Source organism: Cavia porcellus, unplaced genomic scaffold, assembly GCF_034190915.1.
Source record: "Cavia porcellus strain 051 isolate PalLab524CR breed Dunkin Hartley unplaced genomic scaffold, mCavPor4.1 scaffold_38, whole genome shotgun sequence".
In the NCBI taxonomy this organism is placed as follows: domain Eukaryota; kingdom Metazoa; phylum Chordata; class Mammalia; order Rodentia; family Caviidae; genus Cavia; species Cavia porcellus.
Window position 1 is genome coordinate 677965 of NW_026947521.1, and position 24466 is coordinate 702430.

Consider the following 24466-nt stretch of genomic DNA (forward strand, 5'->3'; position numbering starts at 1 on the left):
GGCAAAGAAGGCTACAGCAGGACGGTAAGAGACTTCACCGTGACTCTGTTCCTACCAAAGGAAATGGCAGCTCTGGGGACTTGATACAAATGTTGGTGGGGGGATTCACTGTTCCTCTTCCACAGCTGCAGGGATATAGTGGATAACATAAATAAGATCTGCTGGCTATAGTGCCGTAGCCTAGAATCCCAGCTCTAGGAATGAGAGGCTGAGGCAGGAGGATTCCAAGTTCTCGATCAGCCTGGGTAGCATATCTGGTGAGACCCTGACACAAAATTAAAAATAAAAAAATAAGAAAAGACTGGAGTGTAGCTCAGTGGTAGAGCGTTGCCTCATTGTGGACAAGGCCCTGGGTTCAATCTTAGGTGCTAGAAAAATAAATGTGGCTAGAGAAAAATGAACCAATGTCTCAGCAAATTCATTGTAATAGACAACATTAGACCCTTCATATCTCAAAGAGAAAAGGAGTATGTCTTAGTTACTTTATGCTCGTCGCCGAGACAAAATACCTGATGCCCAAGTTGGGAAAGGAAAGGTTTATTTCTTAGTTTTTAGAGATTTCAGTCCACGCTCTGTGGGCTCTCCCAGGCAGGCGGGCATGGCTGGGCTGCCTTTCCTGGCCGCTGCAAACAGCAAACTCAAACCAGCAAAGAGAAAGACACACCTTCTTCCTGCCATTACATCACACCCTGGCTCCACCCCTATGTGGGTGGAGCACTGACACCATCAATCCAAGCACTATACAATGAACCATCACAAATGAACAATGCAAACTCATGAGGCCTGGGGGACATAGATACAAACCATGACATTGAGTATTTTTATTCAGGTACAGTGACACACACCTGTGTTCCCAGGCTGAGGCAGGAGAATCACACATTCCAAGCTCAGTCTGGGCAGTTTAGCAAGACCCTGTCTCAAAATAAAAACTTAGAAATGGCTGGAGAATGTAGCTCAGTACAAAGGCCTTGGTTTCAATCCCTGCCACCATCAGGAAAAAAATCAATCACGCACTACAAAGCATGCTTGAACGTATTCAAAACATGAAATGTTAACAGACCACGTTTATCATTAAGCCCGTGTGGTGAGAATCACACAAATAACCACAAAAAAGTAACTGCTTGAAAACGGAGACACCCAGTTCTAAATAGTGCTAAGGAATCTGTAGATGCCTAGATAGCTTTAGATCAAGGAGGGATTCAAAACTAAAATTAAGACAGTAAGAAAGAAAACATCAAAACACATGCAGAAAAGAAAAAGAGACCCACCTCGTACTCCACCGATGGGCTCAGCAATACCAGACATAAAATCCAGTGCCTCGTGACTAAGGAAAAACATTAACAGTAAAGCGCTTAGTTTGCATTTGAAAATTCACAGACTTAGTCTGGAGTGGTCTCTAAAATCAGTCCCTTCTCCTCTTTGTCTCTGTCTCTGTCTCTCTCCGCTGTGTCACCCCCTGCCCCGTTTCTCCCTCCCTGTTCTCTGCACACATGTTTATCAGGTGGCTGCTATAAAGGAATCTCTTAGGGAAACGATCTTATTTAGATCCTTTAGATCTTAGCTATCTTATTTCCCCAGGGTCCGAGTGCTGCAGGTACTGCCTGTTGTATGCTGACCCCTCGCCTCCTTGTGTCTGCCCGCAGGTCCTGCAGGAGCAGATCCGTGCCAGGGACAACATCAGCTATGGGACGAACTCTGCTCTGAAGACCCTGGAGATGCGGCAGCTGTCAGGCCTGGGTGACCTGCGGGGCAGAGTGGCGAGGTGGGTGATGGTGACAGTGATGCCCAGGCCCCTGGCCACTGTCCCGCCTGGTCCTCTGCGCTCCCCTGCACTGGGCTGCATGCACGGGGACTTCCCTTTGGCGTGCTGGGTTCTTTTTTTTTTTTTTTTTTTTTTTTTTTTTTTGGTACCAGGCATCGAACTCATGACCTCATGCTTACCAGGCAGGTGCTCATGCCACTGAGCTAAATCCCCGGCCCTTGCATGCTGTTCTTCACTTTTCTTATCATTTGTCTTTATTTTCTAAGGTTTTGGTCTTTTGATCAGGTGGAAAAAAGTATTTTGGTACCAGGAATTGAGCCCATGATCTTGTGCTTGTCAGGCAAGTGCTGTGCCACTGAGCTATGTCCCTGGCCCTGAAAACTTTTAAAAGGAGGCCGTTCTCCTCAGAGAGTGTGACAGAGCACTCCTGCCTGCCAAGCCCTCAGGGCCACTAACAGGGCTGGGACCCAGGGTCCAGTTGGGGCCTCCTCTGCCCTCTGCTGCCCCCAAGAGCGAAGCATAGGGTGGGCCCTTGCAGGGACCTGGACACATAGGGGTGACAGGGCGATGGCCTGAGAGAGGCGGGCTGGGAAGAGACAGGGACTTGCTATTGCCTCTTGGAGCAGTAGCTTTGGGGTGTATTTGGGTGGACCCCATGCTGTTTGATCGGTCCCTTCTGCTGCTGCTGTACCTTTGCACAGGCTGTTCCTGTGTTCTGAGCCTTCCTTCCTCCCTTGTGAGCTTCTTGTCCAATGGTGAGGTTCAGCTTGGATGTCCCCTCGGGGTGTCTGTCCTGATGCCCCGCTCTCCCAGCTCCCCTTGCTCCTGGGAGAAGGGCCTCAATGTCTGGACTGGGGCTCCGTATTGTTCCCCGTGTGCTGAGGGTCTGGAGCGGTCTCCGGAGAACATTCTGGAGTGAGTGAGCCCAAAAAAGTCACTATGCATGGCAGAGAGATGATCCTTGTGCTTGGGTTTGGCTTGGAAGAAAGCCCAGCTGGGTGCAAGCTTACAGAACAGAGAGGAGTTGGGAAGACAGAGAGGCACGGGGCACAGGGGACTTGGGGCAGACTCGGAGGATCCTCAGGGCCACCTGGACAGCAGGAGAAGATGAAGCAAGGTGAAATTCGTAACCGTGTCCACCTGGGGTGAGCACGTGGTAAACGGTGGCTGTGGGCCTCGCAGGGGCTGGAATCATCCTTGTGATGCTGCCGCTCCTGGTGCGGAACCCCTTGGAGGGATCTCACCGTGCTCTTCGCCTTCTCATGGAGTTGCGGACCCAACTCGATTCTTCCCCGCAGTACTTTCATTCTGGCACCTTCGGAGACGTTTGTTGTGAGCGCCAGGCAGTTTTGCCTTGTCTGATGCCTAGATTTGTCTTCCCCTTGGAAAGCTAAGGAGACTTTGTTGAAACAAACTCACGTGCAATGAAAACTCTTTGGCAAAGTTCTGACTTTTTTCCATTCTGTAGTTGTGTGGAAGGGGTCCGAGGTCTTCGGGGATACTGGGAGATTCATATGCCACTACATTGTTGCACGTTTCGTGTCATAGTTTCTGTGCACCCATTGGTGACATTGAATAGCAAACAGGCCTTGATTTTCCCCTCTGTAAAGCCAGCTCAAAGGGGTCTCTCCGGTGGTGCTGCCCACCCTGCATAATATACCCCAAAAAGCACTGACCTGAGGCTGCTGGTTTCTCCCCGAAGCAGAGCTTGAGAAGCTCAGTTTTCCAGTTAGGACCAGAGTTTGTGGCCCGCTATGTGGCATATTGTCTCCGTCTGTCCCAGCGTCAGGGGCTGTTTCTGCCTTCCTCTGTGAGGCTGGATTGCACGGTGACAGCTTTGGAGAAAACATACCTGCATGCTGAGGAGTAGCTAAGTTCCTTCCTAGGTGCTTCCTGGGAATTGGAGTGGAATATTATTGGGGGCCCAGAGACCCATCGGGGTGCTTCCTGGAGATCTCTCTGGGTCTCTCTGTCTCTGTATCCCTCTGTCTCTTAATGAAGAGCTCTAGTGAGAGAATTCACACCGATGAGTCACCTAGTTAAAGCCTGTGTGTCCAGTGGCTCTCCGCGTATGCAGAGTGATGTAACTCTCTTAATTCCTTTTGAAACATTTCTCCCATTCAAAAACAAACCACGCAGTCATTAGCCAGAGCTCCCCATCTCCATCCCCCGCAGCCCTTCTCCCGGTCCACGGCAGCCACCAAGTACCTCCTGTCTCTTGTGGATATGCCTCTCTGGGAATGTGAGTGAATGACATCATAGTGCATGCGCACTTTTGAGCCCGGCTCCCACACTTAGTGTAGTGTTCTCAGGGTTTATCTGTGCACTGATGTGTATCAGTTCTTCACTCCTATTTATGGCTGAGTAATAGCCTATTGTGTGCCACTCTTTATTCATACATCAGTTGAGTGTTTGGGTTCTATTTACCTTTTGGTTCTTACCAGTAATGCTGCTATGGGGACCAAGTGTGGTGGCCCGTGCCTGTGATCCCAGCACCCAGGAGGCTGAGGCAGGAGGATCTCTGTGAGTTTGAGGCCAGCCTGGGCTACGAAGTGAGTTTAAGGCCAGCCTGAACTCATAACGAGATCCTGTCTCAAAAAGACACACAGATACACACACATTAATACTGCCTCTGTGAACTGGTTTTTATGTGGTCAATTCTAGAGTGGAAATGCTGGGTGACAGAGTGGCTTTGTATTTAATCTTTGAGAGACAGAGCAGTGAGACTAGTCTCCAAAGTGACTGTACTGCTTTACCCTGGCGCCAGCACGGTATCGTGCTTCAGGTTTCCCCGCAGCTTCACCCGCTCTTCCCGTCCATCTTTCTCAGGGCAGCTGCCCTTCCCAGTAGGTCTGAAGAGCTGTGTCTTTGTGGTTGTGGTCTATATTCCTCTAGTTCCCCATTTCCCTGAAAATAAGACCTAGCTAGACAATAACGAACCTTGAAAACTAGAAATCAAAAGTGCCAGCTCCAAGCAGCCTGTCCTGCTGGTTTTGTCCCTTTTTGGCCTTTTATTTTGCAGTCTTACTAAGCCAGTGCAGGACTTGCAGTAATTTTTGGTGAATCTCCTAGTTTTCTCTATACAAGGTCATGACATCCGTGTATAGAGATTGGTTTACTGCTTCCTTTCCTGCTTGGATGACTTTGGGTTTTTTTTTTAAAGTTAATAAAACCAACACAACAAAACAGAATAAAGTCAGTCAATGCAAAGCAGTGAAATTGGTACAGAATTTAGGACAACAGGAAACCATCAATGGCTTCCATAGTCTGTCTCAGTATCTTCACGGTGGTTGTCCATTCTGACGAGCACCACAAAATCAAACCAAGCAAAATGGAGCATTGAATAAAGCAAAACAATACATCGGAACAAAACAAAACAGTGAGAACAAGATTAAACTTCAAAAACGTGGGGAATCCCCCATATTCGCCATATTGCATACTGTCATCCTCCCAATAGATGCTCGGACCACTGGCCCTGGGCCACAGAGTCAGCCAGACAATATGAGAACTCAGTTGCTAGCGATTCAGCCTGCCCTCCGAACCTCTGGTTGCTTACAGGGGGTAGTAGAGGGGTGTCCTTTTTTCTCAGCCCTCCTGGCAGCTCCTATGCATCGTCTTGTTTCTTGCTTCCTGAACCCCGCTTGCTTACAGGAAGGGCTCATTGACTGCTTCCTGATGGACTCTTCCAGACCCAGCATGGCTTCTGCCGATTCACAGGGGGCGCTTTCTCCTGGTCTGGATGACTTTGATTTCTTTGCTGAGTAGATGTGGTGAGGTGAACGTCCTCGTCTTGCTCCTGAGCATAGGGGATCGCACACCATGAAGTCTGAGTTCAGCCCTGGTGTTTTCGTGTTTGTTACCAGGTTGAAAAAGTTCCTTTCTAGGTTGCTGACTCGTTTTTTAAAACCATGAAGAATGTTGGATTGTATTCCATGCAGTTTCTCTTCATCCACCGAGACGATTGTGTGGTTTTTATCTGTTTTTCTGCCTATGCACTGCGTTAAATTAGCTGCTTTTCGGGTTTAAACCCGACTTGCATTCCTGGAGTAATTCTCCCTTGGCGCTGGTGTTGCCAGCTCTCCCGAATCCACTCAAACTTTCCTCAAAGATCCAACTGGGGTGCAGTCTCTTTGAGCTGGGCCTCGGATTTCATAGTACATGAGGAGGCTTTTGCATGGGTTCTAACACTTTTATAAGGAGGAGCTTTGTCGTTGGCTTTGACAGATGTGATGCCAGCATAGCCAGACTGTCTGCAGAGCACAAGTCGACCTACGAGGGGCTGCAGCACTTGAACAAAGAACAGCAGGCTGCCAAGCTGGTCCTGGAAACGAAAATCAAAGACGCAGAAGGCCAGGTAGGACCTGTGTGAGGAAGCTTTGAAGAGCTGGTAATTTCTTCATAGCTGGGTATCACTTCTTGTGGGAGAAATTAGCTGAGGCCCCAGCACAGGTTTATGCAAATCACGAGCATCTCTTGTTTCTTCTTTCTCCGGTTCACTGAAGTGACCCTCATGAGTCTGACAACCAAAGCCCAGTGATATTTTGGTACAGTCCTAATTGAAGATTTTTCCTACTTATTCTAAAAATGATTAATATGTTACAGAGAGTCTAAACTGCTGGTCATGGTGGCACATGCCTGGAATCCCAGCACTCTGGGAGGCTGAAGCAGGAAGATTGCAAGTTCCAGTCCAGCCCAGGCAACTTAGCAATTTAGCAAGACACTGTCTTAAAATAAAAAATAAAAGGGCTGGGAATATAGCTCAGTGGTGCAGCTCCTACCTGACAACGTAAGGTCCTGAGTTCAATTCCTGGTACTGGGGGTAAAAATGAAAAAATAAAAAAGGATTCAGAGCAAAGGCTCTCGTTTAATCCCTAAAAGCAAAACAGAATAACACCTCCCTCTCCTACGGGTAAGCCACGCTGTGCTCTGCGCCTTCCGCTCCCCCAGTTTTGATTCAGGGCACATGCAGGGGCTTTCTTGTCACGTGGTCTCCGTGTGTGCAAAGCCAGGACAGTGTGAAGTAGAGGCTGCCCAGTGAAAGGCGGGGTTTCCCACCTTGAAATTCACAGGCCGATTTTATTTCACAGAGTGGAATTTGGTGTTTTCGTTTGATTTTTGGCCTTTTACAAATTTCCCTTCATTCCAACAGGGTGGGTCTTCTTCCCGGGCTTTTCCCACCTCACCTGCCTTGTTTACCATTCTGTACTCATGGAAAGAATGTTCTAAAAAAATCATGGCATCCATAGAGCATTCATCAGGTTAAAAGTGCTCATCTCCTGTGTCCAGTAAGGATCGGGAGTTGCTTCTGTGAAACACAGATGTCATTACAACTATGGAAAAAAGAATGAAGAGACAAAGCCACTGGTTTTTAAAAATAATTTTGAAGAGTGAGCAAGGATGACATTATTACACCAGAAAATAGATGTAAAAAGTATCTTAAGCGTCCTGGTGTCCACGCCAAATAAAACACAGACATCCATCCAAAGGGACATACTTGGTTGTTCTTCTGGAAAAGAATGATGAATTTCCAATAAAAAATGTTGTACATCATAATTTTTGATGGAAATAGCAATATTTCAGAGGACTGGTTTTGTGTTAAATTTTAGTGAAAAGCCAAGGAGAAACAGGCAGGAAATGGTCATAGCAGAATGCAGGGTCCTATCGCAGGGTGACAAGGAATGAAACCCTGGGCAGAGGACGTGGGTGCAGACAAAGGTACTTAAAAGATGGAGAGGAAAGAAAGCAGAAAATGTAAAGGCAGGGTAGTAACGCCCCCGTCAGCCAGGAGGGGTTCTGAGCCCCAAGAGGGCTCTGTGTCCAGGAGTTTCTGCGGGGCTTGGAAGGCAGCTCAGGCCCCGTGTCAGTAGTATAATCTCTTCCCTGTAGGACACTCCTTGTTTCTTAGGGTGGAATGTTCGAGGTTTTCACCCAGTGCCCACGCAGCCCCCAGGCACCCTTGAGCCAGCGGCCCAGAGCACGCAAGCACACCTTTTTGCAGTCACTGTTGGGTTTGCTCAGTACAGGATGGAACGGTTCAGTGCCTGGGGTGTGATCAATATTTTGATTTTCAGTGGGTGTGTAAGAAAAAAACCCCACAGAGGTGGAAAGACAGGCGAACTCCTAAACGATCGAGTCCTAACACCATTGACAGGATTAGAGTGCGGGAAACAAGGATCAACCTTCTTTTCCAGATTTCCCAGCTGCTGAGCAGAGTGGATTTGTCCATCTCGGAGCAGAGCACCAAGCTGAAGATGTCCCACAGGGACAGCAACCACCAGCTGCAGCTCCTAGACACTAAGTGAGTCCTGAGCTTCTCAAAACAGCTTCCAGGTCAAGCTCTTTCTGAGTTTCTGCAGTCCTGCCCTTCTTTTATTTATTGTGCACCACGACAACCAGCACTGAACTGAAAAGGAAAAGTTTCCCTGCGATCTGTTGTCGCTCTTATTATTTTTAGTGACTGGGTTATTATCTATTTTGTATGTACATTTTGATAAAAAGATGACTATTTCAATTTTTAAAATTTGTTCCAGTAAAAGACATGTTACTATTTTTTAATGATTTTTTTTTGTCTTTTTCTTTTTTATTGGTACAGGGATTGAACTCAAGACTGCCTGGTTGAAAGGCAGGTGCTTATGCCGCTGAGCTAAATCCCCAGCCCCCGACATGTTACTATTAATCCCTCTCAAAATATTCCCATTTGCTTCAAATTCCCCCACCCTATCATTCTTTCCATTTTTTTGAAGCTTTTTTTTTTTTTTCTTTTTGAGACAGGGTGGTCTTGAGCTCACTTGGTAGCCCAGGCTGGTCTTGACCTTGCAACGATCCTCCTGCCTCAGCCTCCATCCTCCTGCCTCAGCCTCCTGAGTGCTGGGATTACCACCACACCCAGCTTTTGAATTTGAACGTTTAAATATTTAGCCTACTTGTGGATCACCCTTCCTATTTACTGATCACTGCTGGTTGGCGGGAGTCTCCTCAGTGTTCTGAGCATTCAGCGCTCTGAGTCCTGTGCCATACTGAGCAGAAAATCAGACCATTGTGATTCTCAGGGCATTTACAGTGGGAGGAGCTAGCGCCATAAACAGACAAATAAGGACGTGGATAGACACGAGGTGTGCTACTATTGACAGCGATAGAGCTTTTAAAGGACAGGTGCGTGGTTGTGGTAGAGTGAATGATGACCCGCTCAACTATCTCTACCTCCCAATTACTGGAGCTCATGCACAGTTGGTGATAGAACTGTGGGGGACCGGCGGCAGCTGAAAAGATAAGAAGTATGAAATATAAATGACCTTTAAGAATGCGGGCAGAGACACCCCCATCCCCTGGGGCACAGCATATTCCGCCCCCCCCTCAGCGATCTTTCCGTGGAACACGTGGAGTGGAGGCATATATGTAGCTTAGGTTTGGGGTGGAGCCTGAGGGGGCATTAGGGATGCACAGGTAGCCCATTGGTCTTTGTTTGGCGCCAGAGGTAGATTCCTAGGGGTGAGATGGAGCTCCTTGGTTGTGCTACAGTGTCCTGTCTGGGCCAAAACTCTTTCAGTCGGTCACCTGGTACAGTAGAAGTGGGCTTTGCAGGTGTGGCTGAGCAATGGTAGGTTACCCTGTGTTACCCGTGTAAGCCTGATGTGATCACTAGAACCCTAACAGGGAATTCTGGGTGGTGCTTACGTCCTGGGGACTGGGGTCCCCGGGAAGTACCTTGCGACTGCTAAGCCCGGCAGAAGTCTTGTGTCAGGCTGGTGCGAGGACTTAGCTCCCGTGGCGGTTTGGGTAGAGCCCGGCCTCAGTGTCATCATGCCACACAACAGTGGCGAGATCACATTCCCAGGCTGCAGGGTGGCACCAGCACCCTTGGGGAGCGATCTCTGCTGCCCCAGCCCTTGCCCTCCTCCACAGGGCCAGGACAGGGAGAGGGTCCAGGGCGAAGCTTCGGTTTGAAGGCTGTGACCAGCACTGTGCACCGTCACTTCCACACGTGTCCCCTCAGCTGACTTGTTCCTGTGCCTGCACCTAGCTGCAAGGGAGGCTGGGAACAAGGTCTCCAGCTCTTGATCCTCGAGGGCTTTTTTGGGGGCTAAGAGAGCGGCTGTCCAGAATGGCTGGGGACTTTCCCCAGTGGATGCTCGTGTTAGTGTTCTTTAAATCATACATCTATATCACATATATTTCTATAATTCCATTACACAGAATAAAAATGAGAAGCAGCGATGAGGAGAAGGAGCACGTGCAGATAACTCCGTAAGGGATGTGAGAAGAGAGAGGACGAGAGGAGGGGAAGTTTGGGAGGGTTTTTACAAATAAAAAACATTTCTTCTGAATAAAATTGGGGTGCGTCCTGTGGGGTGAGAGGAGTTTGGGGAACAGGAGAGAACCCAGGACCCAGGATCCGGTCTGGAGATAAAGGGACAGGAACCAGGGGCATGGAGTCCCTGAGCCGGGGGCAGCGCGGTCCTCAGGACCACGCAGGTCCGCTCCGTATCGTGGTCACCTCCATGTCCACACCGCTGTTCTGCAGGCTACAGCGTCATCAGCTGCTTTCGTGCAGCTACCCCACCGGGAAGGTGCCGAGCCTGAGGCCAGGAGAAAGCACTCGGGGTGCTCCTGTGGTGCCGGGTGTGGTGCTGCCTCTCCACCCGAGATCCGAGGTTGCCTCCTGTCCCCTGCAAACTGCCCTGCACCTCACGGGTTCCCTCACTGTCTTTTAGATTTAAAGGTACTGTCGAGGAGCTCAGCAACCAGATTCTTTCTGCCCGGAGCTGGCTGCAGCAGGAACAGGAGCGGATAGAAAAAGAACTTTTGCAGAGGATTGACCAGCTCTCCGTGGCGCTCAAGGCAAACAGTGTAGGCATTGAGGGTTAGCGATCCTTTCGTGTGATTGTTTGGTGAGGGGTCTGCGGTGTCTGACTGAGGTATTTGTTATCACACAGAGCTGCTGCATTGTTTCTTGCCTTGGAGTCCATTTCTGTTTTGCTTTGAGAATCAAATCCAGTGTCTCACATGCATTAAGCTTGTGTTCTACCACTGCATACATCTCTAGCCTCTATTCTTTGTATTTTTACTTCGTTTTGAGAGAGAAGCTCACCATGTAGCCCAGGGTCTACTTGAACTAGCTGCGATCCTCCTGCCTCGGCCTCTCGAGCGTTGAGATTACAGGCATGCACCACCCTGTCTATTCTTTATAAAGACACGGAACACTTTGATTCCTTTTGGTTCAAAAGGCTAAATAGAATTTTTCACTGCTTTCAGTTGAGATGAGTTTAAATCATGATCTTAAAGATGCAAATTGTCCCCTTGCATTTCCACATGAAATGAACAGTCATCTGGTAGACCCGGGGTTGTTTGAACTTCGTGATCAGAGCTGAGTAGCTCCCTCCCTGCAGGTCCCCTCCAGCCCCCCAGAACACACTGCAGCAGCCCAGAGCCGCGGGTCTCCGCCCTCTCAGCCACTTTTCGTTCTTCCTGTCCCGGCCTCTCACAGAGCAAAGGTTTGCAAACTGCTCTGAACCTCACCCCATGTCCTGCAAACCTTGCATGCCTCACATCCATGACCAGCAGGCTCCAAAGCCAATTTGGCTGAATTCTAGAAACAGAGGAAAAAGAAAGAAATGAAGGTAGATATCCGCTGTCTTTTACCTTCTCCGGGAAGCTGTCACGTACACTAACATCTCATTGGCCAGAATTAATCCTGTAACGGCCACACAGGTGCTAAGCCAAGGGTCTGCTAGGCTGAGGGCACGTGGAAAATGTGATTTGTATCTGGGCGCCCTTTTCCTGAACTGGAAATTGGGAATCTGGTGGGGCAGAAGCAGCGGAGGAAGATCTTGAGCTGGGTACCAAGCAGCCACCGTGATTCTGCCCCCAAGCACGGCAGTGAAGCAAGAAGACAGGAGTGTAAGTGCGGGCAGACTTGGTCTGTAGAGTCCTCAGGCCTTTCTTCTCCTGGATCTCAGGCAGCCAGTGAGAGGGACGCGGAGATGCTCGGCCAGTTGTCAGCCCGACTGGACAAGCTAGAGGACACCCAGAGGAGGAGCCCAGAAGGTGCCAGGACCAAGCAGGAGGAGGACAGGGTGCACGGGCGGATCACCAAGCTGGAGCTCCAGATGCAGGAAGGCTTGCAGGAAATGAAAGCGGAAGTCAACGCCGGTAAGGCAAACCCAGGGGCTCCCCGTGCTGCTTTCTGTTGTTTCTCAAAGTCCATTAGTCAGGAGCCCTAGCAGTCCCACAGGAACCGTGGTCATCCTCACAGTTCAAAGTGGCTGCTGGCGTGCTGGCCATTGACAGGGTTCTGGAAACAGCAGAAACCACTGTCTTTAATGTCTCCAGGAAGCTGTCACGTACACATATCACACTGGCTAGGGCGGATCCTGTGGCCACGCTAGCTGAGGAGGCAGCGGATCAGTGACCACAGTGGAACGGCCTTAGCCTCCCCGCAGCTGTGCTGTTAGAGCGCAATTTGCATTCAGCGTATGTGAGCTTGGCTGGTCCTAATGGGCAGAGGTTTCTCTCCGAGTGCAGTGCTGGTGAGGACAGAGGCCTCTCAGCTGGTCCTGTTGTCACAGGGGCATCCCGAGGCCAACCTGCAGACAGGAGACCCAGGCCGGCCAGGTTCACGCTTTTCTTGGCAGCCCACGCTCATCAGAGGCCCTGGTTCATGCTACCTTTGTGACCTCTTGGCTATTTTTTGTTCTTTTTCCCAGCCCTGGAGGTGGAACCCAGGCCCTTTGCACTGAGCTCCACCCCAGCCCTTTTATTATTTTTGAGACAGCATCTCCCTAAGTCATTAAGTTGCCCAAGCTGGACTCTAACGTGAGATCCTCCTGTCTCAGCCTCCCAGAGTGCTGGCTCATCGCCTCTTAAAGATTCCGCCCTGTTACAGTGGCAGCTAAATTTCAGCCTGAGCTTTAGAGGGCACAGTCAGATCCTAGCAGGGGGCCGAGCACTCTGAATTCAGGATATAGAACTGGGGCCACTAAGTAGAAGAAGTTCCCCAGACAAATTTTTAACTCACACAAAAATAGTTTGCATATAGTCCTAAAGACTCGCTGGTTTTGTGAGATGCAGAGCTCTTTGCTACTGAAAGGATTCTTGGGGCTGTGTGTGGTGGCGCACACCTGTCATCCCAGCACAAGGGAGGCTGAGGCAGGAGAATCACCTTGAGTCCCAGGCCAGCCTCGGCTACATAGTGACACCCTGTCTGAGAAAACAGAAGGATTCTGGGGAGTCTGTTTGACCTGATCATGAAGGAAAAGATATCCTGCTGAAAAACAGGAGTCAGTTGGGTCCAGCTCCTCCAATTTCTTATGCCATGAGTTCCTTATGTCCCCTTGTCCTATTTTAGTTACATAGGAATGAAAGTAGTTATTCCAAGGGTAATCTTATCACCAAAAGTTTCCTCTATGTGGAAGTTACCATTCAACTTTTGGATGGGCGAAGCTGTAAGGATAAAATTGCATTTTCTGTCTTGGCTTTGGGGCTGTTGGAATATTTATCCATGTTCAACGTTGCCTCGTTTTCTGAATGAATTATTGTCCTTTGTTAACTACTGTTGAGGCTGTTAATAGTTAGCACCTAATAAGAAATACATACAAATCTTTGTAGAATTAAAAATACTTTTTATTACAAACATAACACACTTCTTAATGGAAAATCATAAAGCATAGAATAATTTTAAAATATGACTTCTCTGAGGTCATTTTTATATACATTTTCTCTATATTGTATTATACCAGCATAAAAGTTCATACTATACATGTTTGTTTATCTTTCTGCCATGTAGTTCAGACTGGCCTTGAGCTCATTTTGCAGCCTAGGCTGGCCTTGAATTCAAGGCCATCCTCCTGTTTCAGTCTCCAAGTACTGGGGTTAAATACTGGTTTAAACTTCTTATCTTGTTTAGTAATTGTTGTACCTCTCCATGTCAGTAAAAAATATTTTAATGAGTAATTTATACAGTTTTTTTATGAAATGTCACATAAAGAAAATTTTCTGAGAGAAAAATGCAAAAATTTACTAATGAAGACAAGACTTTGAAAAAATTTTGATTAAAAAAAAAGTAAAAATATTTAACTAGAAAACAGGAATATAGAATAATATAAAATACTTTTTTATTAAAGACTTTAAACTTTTTGATTGTTTGCTTTTTTGAGACAGGGTCTTGCTGTATAGTTCAGGCTGGCCTTGAACTCAGGGGATCCTCCTGCCTCAGCCTCCAGAGGGCTGGGATGACAGGTGTGCATCCCCTGTGCCAGCTGATGCTCAGTATTTTCTTAATGGTTGTGACAGGTGACACCTTTTCATGCACCTCCTGGCCATTCAGGTCCTGAGCTGGAACCACACACCAGATCTGTCACCCTGCCCCTTCCTAGGTCTCCTTTGATCTGGGCTGGTCCTCGGCCGTCTTGAAACTTGCAAGCAGCACCGGCCAGGGTTTTGCACACTGTGCCCGTGTTGGCCCTATTTGCCTCCTTGGGCTGAGGTTTGGGGCGGGGGCATCACAGCAGTGAGGTCACCCAGGTCTTGTCCGGATGTGCCACCGGGGTGCCCCTTTCCTCGGGGTTGGGGTGAGCCTGGACTGCTTGCTTCAGGGTGCAGGTGCCCTTCACCCCTTCTTAAAGCGGGTTCGGGGAGGGAGACACCACGCGTCCCCTGGGTGGGCGGACTTGGTCTGTAGACGCTTCACCCGGCTTTCCCGGGGTCTCGGCAGCTGCAGCCCCGGTCAGGGCCACGCTGGCTCCGCTGTCTTTGAGGGTTTTAACCCTGTGACGTTTGCCTCCCCTCCCAGGGTTCACTGCCATCTACGAGAGCATCTCCTCCCTCAGGCAGGTGCTCGAGGCCAAGATGAAGCTGGACAGGGACCAGCTGCAGAAGCAGATCCAGCAGATGCAGAGGCCAGAGGCTCCCCTGTGACCGGGCCGCCACCAGAGGGATGCTCGGAGGTGTCGCCTCGGGCCTGGGCCCCGGCTCCTGAGGCCGGGCCAGCGCTGTGCTGCTTCCTGTGTGTGCAGGAAGCGGTCTCCACGGCCTGGACATTTACCTTCGTGTCCAACACACTCTTTCTGCAGTGTATTCAATCCAGTTTTTATTTCACTGCTCTAAATTCAGTGGACGCCCCACCCCCACCCTGGGAAAGGCTTTGGTCCTCATTTTATGAATGAAAAGACTTAATTTTTTTTCAATGCTTGATGCTCTGACCAAGACTATTTAATATTTTGAAAAATGTCGTGGTGAGTTTTTTAAAAAATTAAGAAAGCAAGCCAGGCGTGGTGGCACACGCCTGTAATCCCTGCACTCGGGAGGCTGAGGCAGGAGGATCCCTGCAAATTCAAGGCCAGTCTGGGCTACAAAGTGAGCTGAACTATATAGGGGAGACCCTGTCTCAGACAAACAAAACAAAAACAAAAAACAAGCAAACAAACAAAAAAAAATGAGTTGTCACAGAAATGTGTCACTGAAATTTCTCAATCAAGACTGTACCGATAAATTGGAATTCAACCTTTGAGTCTACATCCGGGGTTTATTACTGTTCTCCGTGTTTCTTTATATTGCCTGTCTTCCTGTCAATCTTCTGTCTTTTCTAAGGGGGAGAGATTTAACAATAGGGAAAAAAAACCCTGCCATTTCTATAATGAAAATAGATTTACAACTGATAACTGCCATATAGATTGGAAATGAAAATGGAAATTTCAAACATTCTGGGTACTACAAGGCACAATATTTACAGCCACCTAGATGTACCAGGTTTTAATATGTAAAGCTATTTTTTAATTAGCCACAACTTGTATAGTGATAGCCATATATTTACTGATGGAACGGTGGTTAACTGTTTGTTGATGCACAATTAATTACTCATTAATCATGATGGGATGTGAGAATTTTCCAGACTTTATGACCTCTCTAAATGTTTCCAAAATTGGCACCCAGTGCCAGGGTTTATATACATTTATTGTAACTGTATTCTTGTGCCTTGGTCTAATCACATCCGTGCACTGTACCCTATAAAATCTTTGCTGACAAGAGAATAATAATAATTAATAATAACTCAGAATTATGCTGTCAAAATGGGATCCTATGTATTTTTTAAATGTTCTGAAAACTTGACTGCTGTTAAGATATGAATCATTCTGTGTTACTATAATGGAATAGAAATTGATACTTTTGTATGGACAAAGAAACCAATTGCACTTGTAACGCTGTCCTTGCTTTCCTCTCGGGCCACTCTGCGGGGATTTTCAGCCTCCACGATTTTCAGGCACTGTGGTCTCTGGTCACCTGTGCAAACCTAGTGCGACCCAACGCGCGGAGGTGTGAGGGCGCCCGGCAACGGGGACAGGCGTACTTCAAAGGGTTCTGTTTTTTTTCTTAACGCTTTTACTTTTTGTTGTGGTTCCATTTGCCAAGGACTCAGGACAATAAAAGCATTTTCTATTTTTAGTCTAAACCACAAATGAAACATCTGACTGGCTGTTACTGTTTACCGGTATGAATGTGTTGCTGGAGGGTGTCACCTGGTGTCTTCAGTGGCTCAGCAGCAGTTTTTTAAAAGCGATTGGACGTGAGAGGTCACAGGCAGAGTGTGGGTACGCCATGCAGCATGCGCTTCCTGTCTGTCACCTCCGTAAAGGGGTGAAGAGGTTCTTGCTATCTGGCAGTCTGGTGGCTTCTTTCTGTGCATGGGGGCGGGAGGGGGGCAGCAACAGGTTAGGCAGCTCCCACCTGATCCTTCTGCTCTGGGGTCTGGAGGAGGAAGGGTCAGCATCTGACACCTGGGAAGCAGGGGACAGGAGCCCATCTGGGCCCTGACCAAGGGGGTGGCATGAACAGGGGCTGCGGGGCCTCGGGCAGGCGTCTCAGGTGCTCCACTGACACTGCCGTCCTGTGTGACACTTAGCTCTGGCCACATTGCCCTCACCTGGGGAGTGTAAAGAGCCTCCTACCCCGGGCTCACTGCCCCCCAGACCATCACAGGCACCTCGGGGAGATGGCACAGGACACCAGACAGGGTTTCGATGCATATCAGAGGCCCAGGGGCTGTGGGGACTCCCAGGGCCACTGGAGTCCACCCAGTGACATTTATCAATAAAGGGTCACAGAAAGCTTCCCTGTTTTTTCCTTTACCAGAAATTTGCAATAAAAAGAATAAAATGTCAAAATAATTGTGATGTGTGATTTGCAAATTGAAAAGTCTTTTAACTTAATTAGGTGAGTGGCCTCAGGAGAGAAAACTTTGTTTCCTCTGCCATGAAAGTGCTGAAACCTGTGTCCCCGGAAGACTCCTGGGCCTCACCACTTGTGTGCGACTCATTCATCTTTACGCTGAGCTGAATGAAATACCATCCATCTACCCATTTTACAGATGGGAAAACTGAGCTACCAAAAGTGATCCAACTTGCCTCAGTTCTTAATGCTGATTGAGTTTATGTAAAGCCATGTAGCTGTACTTTAAACGGTTAAGGTAGTATATTTTATGTGCATCTTACCACAGTGTTTTTAAAAAGAAGGAAGAACAGTGCTCCACCCCCACTGCACCCCACCCCGCCTTCTGCTGAGGTCACACCTGCATTGCAGCACAGCAGGACAGGGTGTCTGGCCTGCAGATGCTGGGAGAAAATCTGCCCCTTTACATTACTGCATTTGGGTAAGGGGTCATTCCCAGCAGTAGAGCTACCACACCAGCACTACAGAAACCTGGCAGGATCATACCGTAAGAGTGCTTTTACCTGAGGTGTTGCCAGCTCACTAACACACTTTATGGACAGATAATGCCCTTGGCAGCTTTACTGAACAGCAGATACCTTATCACTTTTGTTTCCAATACTGAGAGTTGAACCCAGGGTCTTTGCACTGACTATGCTGTCAGCTCTTTTAAATTTTTTTTTTTTTTTTTTGGTCTTTTTCTTTTTTTTTTATCGGTACCAGGGACCGAACTCACGACTGCCTGCTTGCAAGGCAGGTGCTTATGCCGCTGAGCTAAATCCCCAGCCCCAGCTCTTTTAAATTTTGAGATAGGGTCTCGCTGAGTCACGTAAGTCGTCCAGCCTGAGATCAATCCTGCGGCCCTCCTGTCTCAGCCTCCCAGAACACTGGAATTACAGCCATGTGCCCTGACACAAGCTTGTACTTTGCCACATTCAATGTTTGCACTGACCCTATTTGGCACGCACGGTTATTTTCATTTTCAGAGAGAGCAGACAGAGAGCCAGACAGCTAATTCATGGGAGAGCAGGCCCTGGAATCCACACTCATGCATCTCCAAAGCCAGGTCTGCCGTTTTACTTCCAAATAAGAAAACCTGAGACCGAAAGTGATCTGTCAGCATCCTACCGCTCTGTGGAGTCCCAATACTTTCCAGGCTAGTGGTTCTCTGGGAGCCGCAGACCTGCGGCTTGTCAGCAACGTGGACCCCAGGACGGCAGCTCTGAGGGCAGCCTGGCATTCTGTCAGCACCATTTACACGGCTCCCATCCCGGGTCTCACCTGAGTACCTGGAACGGCGCCATCCGAAGCCATTAGCCACATATGAGATAAGAGCTTTCTTATCCACGTACATTTACGTCTGTTCTGCCCAAGAGTCCTGGTCCTCCCTTTTGCTCTTCCCAGAAGACTCTTCTCTGCAAGGAGTGTGCAGGGCTTAGTTTCAGGAAACCACCTTGGCTCTTTGAGGCCCTAATCCACTCTATATGCCCCTTAATTTTTGGGGCAACATCCATGGCCCTAAGATGTTTGTTTTCAATGCCAATAGCGTGAGGGGTAACACTCCGGGTGCTCCTGGCTTTGCCCTGGTAACTTTTGTGTGGTTTTTTGGGTGGTGGTGCTGGCATGGGAACCAGGACCTCTATCATGCCAGGCTCTGCGGGGAGCCAACCCCGCCAGCTTCCTCCTGAACCCCTTTTTGCGGGATGCCCACCGTGCCACCTCTCTTGTGGATTGGCACGGGGTGCAGGTGGCCAAAGGAACAACTGTCACTTTCCTAGGGCTGCAGAACACATAATGGGCACCTTCTGTCTCCCTCTGTGCTCCACATTTTGGTGAATGGCTATGAAAGAGTAGCTCTGGCCAAAAGGAAATGTGTGGCCACTTCAGCTGCCGTGCAAATCAGTCAGAGCTCAGTACCTCGAAAATTCCGGCCTTAGCTGCACTGCCGTATTGCAAGGGCTGAGCAGCCTCCCGTGGTTCTCAGAGGCAGAGCTACTGTCCTGTGCTGGACACTGCTGCTCCGGAGCCGGGCACCCCAGGGACAGCCAGGCACAGCTTCTGTCTTCTTCTGTCAATGGAAAATGGGTTTTGGAACTGCAACTTTGCTCCCACCATTTCCTACGACCTCTTAGAGACAGCTTCTAGGGGCTGGAGTTATAAGAGTCACCACCCAGACAGACTGTCAGCTCTAGACCTGCTGTGTAACACTGGGCCCCCAGTTAACGGCCACCTGTGGTCCCGTGCCAGGTTTCTGGCATGCCTAGAATGTTCTATGGCATTCAGAAGAGTTCAGCTCTCCTGTTACCTGTTCGCACCACCACAAAGCAAGTTTGTTTTTTAAATGATTATGTTGGTTCTGATCAGTAGTCACGGGCATCTGTGCTGACGGATCTGATGACCAGTGCTGGCTGGGGGCAGATCCAAGGTCACCAGCGACCTGGGTGGGCAGAGGTACTGCCCCTGCCAGTTTGCCCTAGAACATTCTAGGGGTGCAGGACACCTGGCAGGGTTGTTTTGACAAGTGACTTGTGATTCTGTTGGAACTGGTAGCCCCGAGGATACGGCTGTGCAAAGTCAGACACACACAGGAAACTCCACAGGGCGCCTGACACTGCATACTTAGGATGAATAATATTTTAATGCAGCATTTTTAGAGCTCAAAACTAGCACAGAACGGCGTGAACCAAATGCCAGATCTTAAATCAAGGCCAGATTCGACCAGCCTGCATGCAGCAGTTGGGAACAGGGCAAAGGGAAACGGGTCCCTGCTTGTGTGCTTCTGTGCAGGCTGTGTGAAGATGGACGTTTTGTTTAGGGTGGGCTTGGGACGATTTTTATGTTTAGAAGCATCACACCTATTTATTATTTAACTTGACTCCTGAGCAGCGGGCCGGCCCTCCGCACAGGCTGCCTCTGAGCAACGCCTATCTCAGGTGAATCTGACTGCTTTACGACGGTCTCTGGGCTGTTTCTGTCTGTGATTGCCATGCTTTGTTTAAGTTTCCAAACTTGTGACTCAGCTTCTCCTGGAACGAGGGTGGTCCAGCGATGAAGCCACATCTGACGGGGACCCCCGCCTCTGGCTTTGGGACGCGGAGGAGGAGGAAAGCCCTTAGCCAAGGTTTGTAGGCGGCTGCACGGTGGACTCGCTGGCTTCTGCTGCCCCCGCCTGGAGAGAATGGAAACTGTAAGGTCAGCGGATCCAAGGCCTAGTGTGCAGGTCAGGAGACAACCAGAGAGCACTGGGCTGCGGGTGTGTGGGGTACAGCAGAGAACAAAAGGGACAGAAATTCTGCCCAGATGAAATCTGGAATCTTCCACCCAGTGTGGAAGGACCATGTGTATGCGCGCCTGCGCGTGTGTGTGTAAGAGTGCCCACTAACACCACTTCTCAACATAGTACTCGAAACATTAGCCAGAGCAATCAGGCAAGAGAAAGAAGTACACAGGAAAAGACAAAGTCAAGCTGTCATTATTTGCCAAGGATGTGATGCTCTACCTAGAAGACCCAAAGAACTGCCCCCAGAACTCTTAGAATTAATAACAACGTCAGTAGTGTAGCAGGTTACAAAATCGGCGCACAAAAATCGATAGCATGTATGTATCCCGGTGATGAACCCGATGAGAAAGAAATCAGGAAAACAAGGTCAGTCACACAAGCACAAAAAAGAATTAAACACGTGGGAAGTTACCCAGCCAAGACCTCCAGAATGAAAAAGCCGGAGAAGAGGACCCAGATAGGCAGAATCAGCGCTGTCAAAGCGACTGCTCTCCCCAAACTGACGCACACATTCAGGGCAGTTCCAATCAAAACGCCAGCAGCATTCCCTGCAGAGGTAGAAAAAACGATCCTGAATCCACACAGAGGCAGCAGCAGTCTCATGCAACAGGAGCAAGGCAGGAGGCCTTGTGATTCCTGACTTCAGGTTGTTCGGCCAAGCAGCGGGGCTGGCACAGAGATGGACACGTGAATAAATGGGGCGGGATGCTGCGAGGGCGGGACTTGTAGGTCTGTCACTGATAACTGACAGCCGGTGGTGACATGCTTGGCACAGGGTCATCACCGCTGGAATAGAGGGTGCAGAGAAATCCCAGGTGTATTGAATTGTGCGATCTGCAATAAAAGGTCCAAAAGCATAAATTGGAGGAAAGGCACCCTGTTTAACACAGTTCTGGGAAAACTGGCTGTCTATGTGCTGAAGATTAGCGCTCGGTTCGAATCTCTCACCAGCTACAAACTAACACGGAATTAGAGAGAAGGTCTAAACATTACAACAGAAACACTAGAAAACAGGTGGATGACATTCTTAAAGTCACAGGACTAAGCAAGGATTTTCTGAGCAGAACGCCAGCTGCACAGGAAATAACACCAAGAATCAACAAACAGGATCATATCAAATTAAAAACCTCTGCATAGCAAGGGAAAGAATCAGTGGGGTCAAGAGACAGCCTACAGAACGAAAAATAAAATTGCTGGCTACTGCTCAGACAGAGGATTAATAAATAGAATGTATAAAGAACTCAAAAAAATTAGACCCCCCAAAATAAAAGTCCCAATCTAAAAATGGGCAAGTGAAATGGACAGACACTTCTCAAACAAAGTACAAATGCTTTAATAAGTGTCTGAAAAAATGTCCAGCATCTCTGGCCATTAGAAAGTGAAATGCTGAAATTTCATCTTACACCAGAAAAAAGAATAGCGCTGGGTGTGGTGGCACATGCCTATAATCCCATTACTCAGGAGGCTGAGGCAGGAGGATTTCCATGAGTTCGAGGCTGTCCTGGGTTCCATGATGAGTTTACGGACAGACTGAACTATATATCAAAACCTATCTCAAACAAGAACAAGAACAAGAACAAGAACAAGAACAAAAATCTATGAATAATAAATGTATCCTGTGCCACCAAGGTACAACTGGTGGACCATGGACAGGTCCTAATAAGTAAAAACACAAACGATAAACACAGAAGTGCTTGGCAGGCGGCTTAGTGTGGGCACTCGCATGGGATGGGTGCAGCCCTGGGTTCGGTCCCAGTACCTCACAAAGCTGTCTATGAAGGTTTGATAACAGATTTAAAATAGAATTTCTATGCTTATTCAAACATAGAAACACAGGCTGTTTTTCTGCCACAACCTTAAACTCTTAGAAGACAAAACTGTAAGTGAAAGAATGCAACATTTGGAGTAGAAAGTATTCAAAGCCAATTACTGGTTTTAACTGTCAAATTCTACCCAGACCTTGTTAAACATCTTCTGAAGATAGAGCCCCGCGTGCCATTCGCAAGTCAGAGGCCCTCTGGGCACCGACGTCCTGAGTCCTGCCCTCGGCCCCTCGGGTGAGCGGCAGCTCCTGCGTTCACCCCTCTGGACGCCTCAATGTGCCCTGCAGTGCGGGTGACCAGTCCCCTGTGTTAAATTCCACGTGTTAAATTTGAAGGCTGGTCTTGAACTTGCAATGATCCTCCTGCCTCAGCCTCCTGAGTGCTGGGATTCCAAGTGTGTGCCACCACGCCTGGCCTTGGACTATAGCTCTTGAGTGTTATCTAATATCATGCTGGGCACGCATACCTGTGTCCACCAAGCCCTGGACAGAGCCACCCTATGTCCTTGCCTGGGGCTTCTGCTGGCACCTCAGCTCCTCCAGGCCTGGCCCAGGGACCCCACCCTGGCCCTGCTGCATCTGGTCTACCTGGGTGCTCACTGCACGCTCGGCCTGGCTCCTGCCCCTCAGCAGCCTGCGAGTTCCCTCTCTGCTCCCTTCCTGGACTGGCCGCACCGGGTGGTGGCCTATGGCCTCCCGCCAGAAGCACTGTCCATCTGCACCTTGAACCCGAGGCTGTCACCTGGCTCGCGCTGGACGCAGCACTCACACCCCGTAGATAAAGAGAAGGTGAAAAGACAGAGGGTGACAGATAAGGAGATGGATCTTTTGCAGAAAGGAAGGGAACCCAGATCTGGAGGGAGGGCGAGAGGAGGGAGAGAAGGGGATGGACCAAGAATTAAGCTTCGTCCCGCCCACGGACCAGCTCCACGCAAGGAACTCGAGCATCACAGACTCAAAACAATTAAACTTTAACAAAGACAAGAGTCTTTCCCCCAGGACAAAGCCGCCTGTGAGATTCACATCCTTCCGGGTCTGTTCTGATGTCAGAGCCGTGCGTGGACAGTGTCCTCCCTCCCCTCCTGCCATGGCCATCCTAATTTCCTTCCGGGCGAGCTGACACCTTTGTGGCACCGGGACAGGTGTGCATGTGTGTGTGTGTGTGTGTGTGTGTTTGTGCGCGCGTGTGTGTGTGCATGTGTGTGTGTGTAAATGACAGAGGACCCACACAGACTGGCTCGCCTTCCCCAGGTTTCCAGGTGTCTGCAGAAGTGAGAGCAGGGGGTGCTGATGTGTTGGGCAGCATGTCGGGGTCCCCTGCCGTGTCCTGTTGGGGTGGGGTGGGGTGGGCACAGCTCCCTGCCCTGGACCTCTGGTCCCAGAGTCAGGAGAAACTGCTCCCAACAGTTCTGGACGGGTTAACATCTTTGAAGCATGAAAAACAAAAATGAACACAGTTTTGTTAACTGTTTTCTCTCCAGAGGGTCAGTACTGGGGGGTAAATGCCAAAAGAAAGATAAAAATTTCAGGGAGCACAGAATTACCCTGGCCTCAGACACGGGGGCACTAACTCGGTGCAAAATGTTTTTGCACACGTTTTTCTGCGATGGGTTACTGCCTGGCACTGTAAAAATCACTTATTGTAGGTCTCTTCAGCATGCCTCGAAAGGGAGAATGTGTTTTTCTGCTTTTGTAAGTAAACAGAAATCATTTACTTTTTCTTGGCTCTTTTTTTTTTTAATGAACGCAGAACCGACAGCTCTGCCACTAGATGGAGCAAAAGGTTAAAATTTTCAGGACCTATTTCCCCTCACATCCCTTCTTTAATGATGATGGGGACTGGTCCGGGATTCTGTAGTCTGTGCCTAAACTATTTAGCCCAGCAATCCCATGATGACTATTAATTCTCATTGTCTGAGGAGGAAGCCAAAGTTATTAGTTCTGATCAAACATCTTACATGTTAAGTACTCTGAAACACATATTTAATTAGACAACAGCCCAGTGAGTAAGAAATCACCGCACCCGTGTTACAAACGGGAAAGGAAGTCTTAGGAAGTTGGTGCAGGCCATCTAGGGGGAAAGGGGAGTGCTGAGGCGTGGGGGCAGTGTCCCCGTTACAGCCTACAACTCCGGGAAGGAAGGCCCGGGTCACCACCCTGCTTTGTTCCATGCAGTCTGCATTTGCCAAACCTTGAGAACTGCAAAGGCCAAGAGGGAGCCTGGCGTGGTGGGGTGTGCCTATAATCTCAGCACTCTGGGAGGCCGAGGCAAGAGGGTTGCAAGTTCCGGCTCAGCCCAGACAATAGAGTGACTCAGAGACCCTGTCTCGAAATTACAAACTGAAAAAAGGGCTGAGAATGCGGCGCAGTACGAAGACCCTGCAATTCCCTGTACCCCCAAAAG

General features: G+C 48.9%; 1 protein-coding gene across 6 annotated transcripts in view; it reads left to right on the forward strand.

Moving 5' to 3' along the window:
- The window catches only part of Fam81a (family with sequence similarity 81 member A), a 44880-nt gene extending 28663 nt beyond the window's left edge, over nucleotides 1–16217 (forward strand). For all 6 annotated transcript variants that reach the window (XM_063243602.1, XM_063243603.1, XM_063243604.1 and 3 more), the window contains exons 4-9: nucleotides 1644–1762; nucleotides 5987–6116; nucleotides 7954–8060; nucleotides 10474–10609; nucleotides 11719–11911; nucleotides 14550–16217. In XM_063243602.1, coding sequence (XP_063099672.1) covers nucleotides 1644–1762; nucleotides 5987–6116; nucleotides 7954–8060; nucleotides 10474–10609; nucleotides 11719–11911; nucleotides 14550–14674 — 810 coding nt within the window. In that variant the 3' untranslated portion in view covers nucleotides 14675–16217. The remainder of the gene's footprint in view (nucleotides 1–1643; nucleotides 1763–5986; nucleotides 6117–7953; nucleotides 8061–10473; nucleotides 10610–11718; nucleotides 11912–14549) is intronic.
- The last annotated feature ends 8249 nt before the right edge of the window (nucleotides 16218–24466 follow it).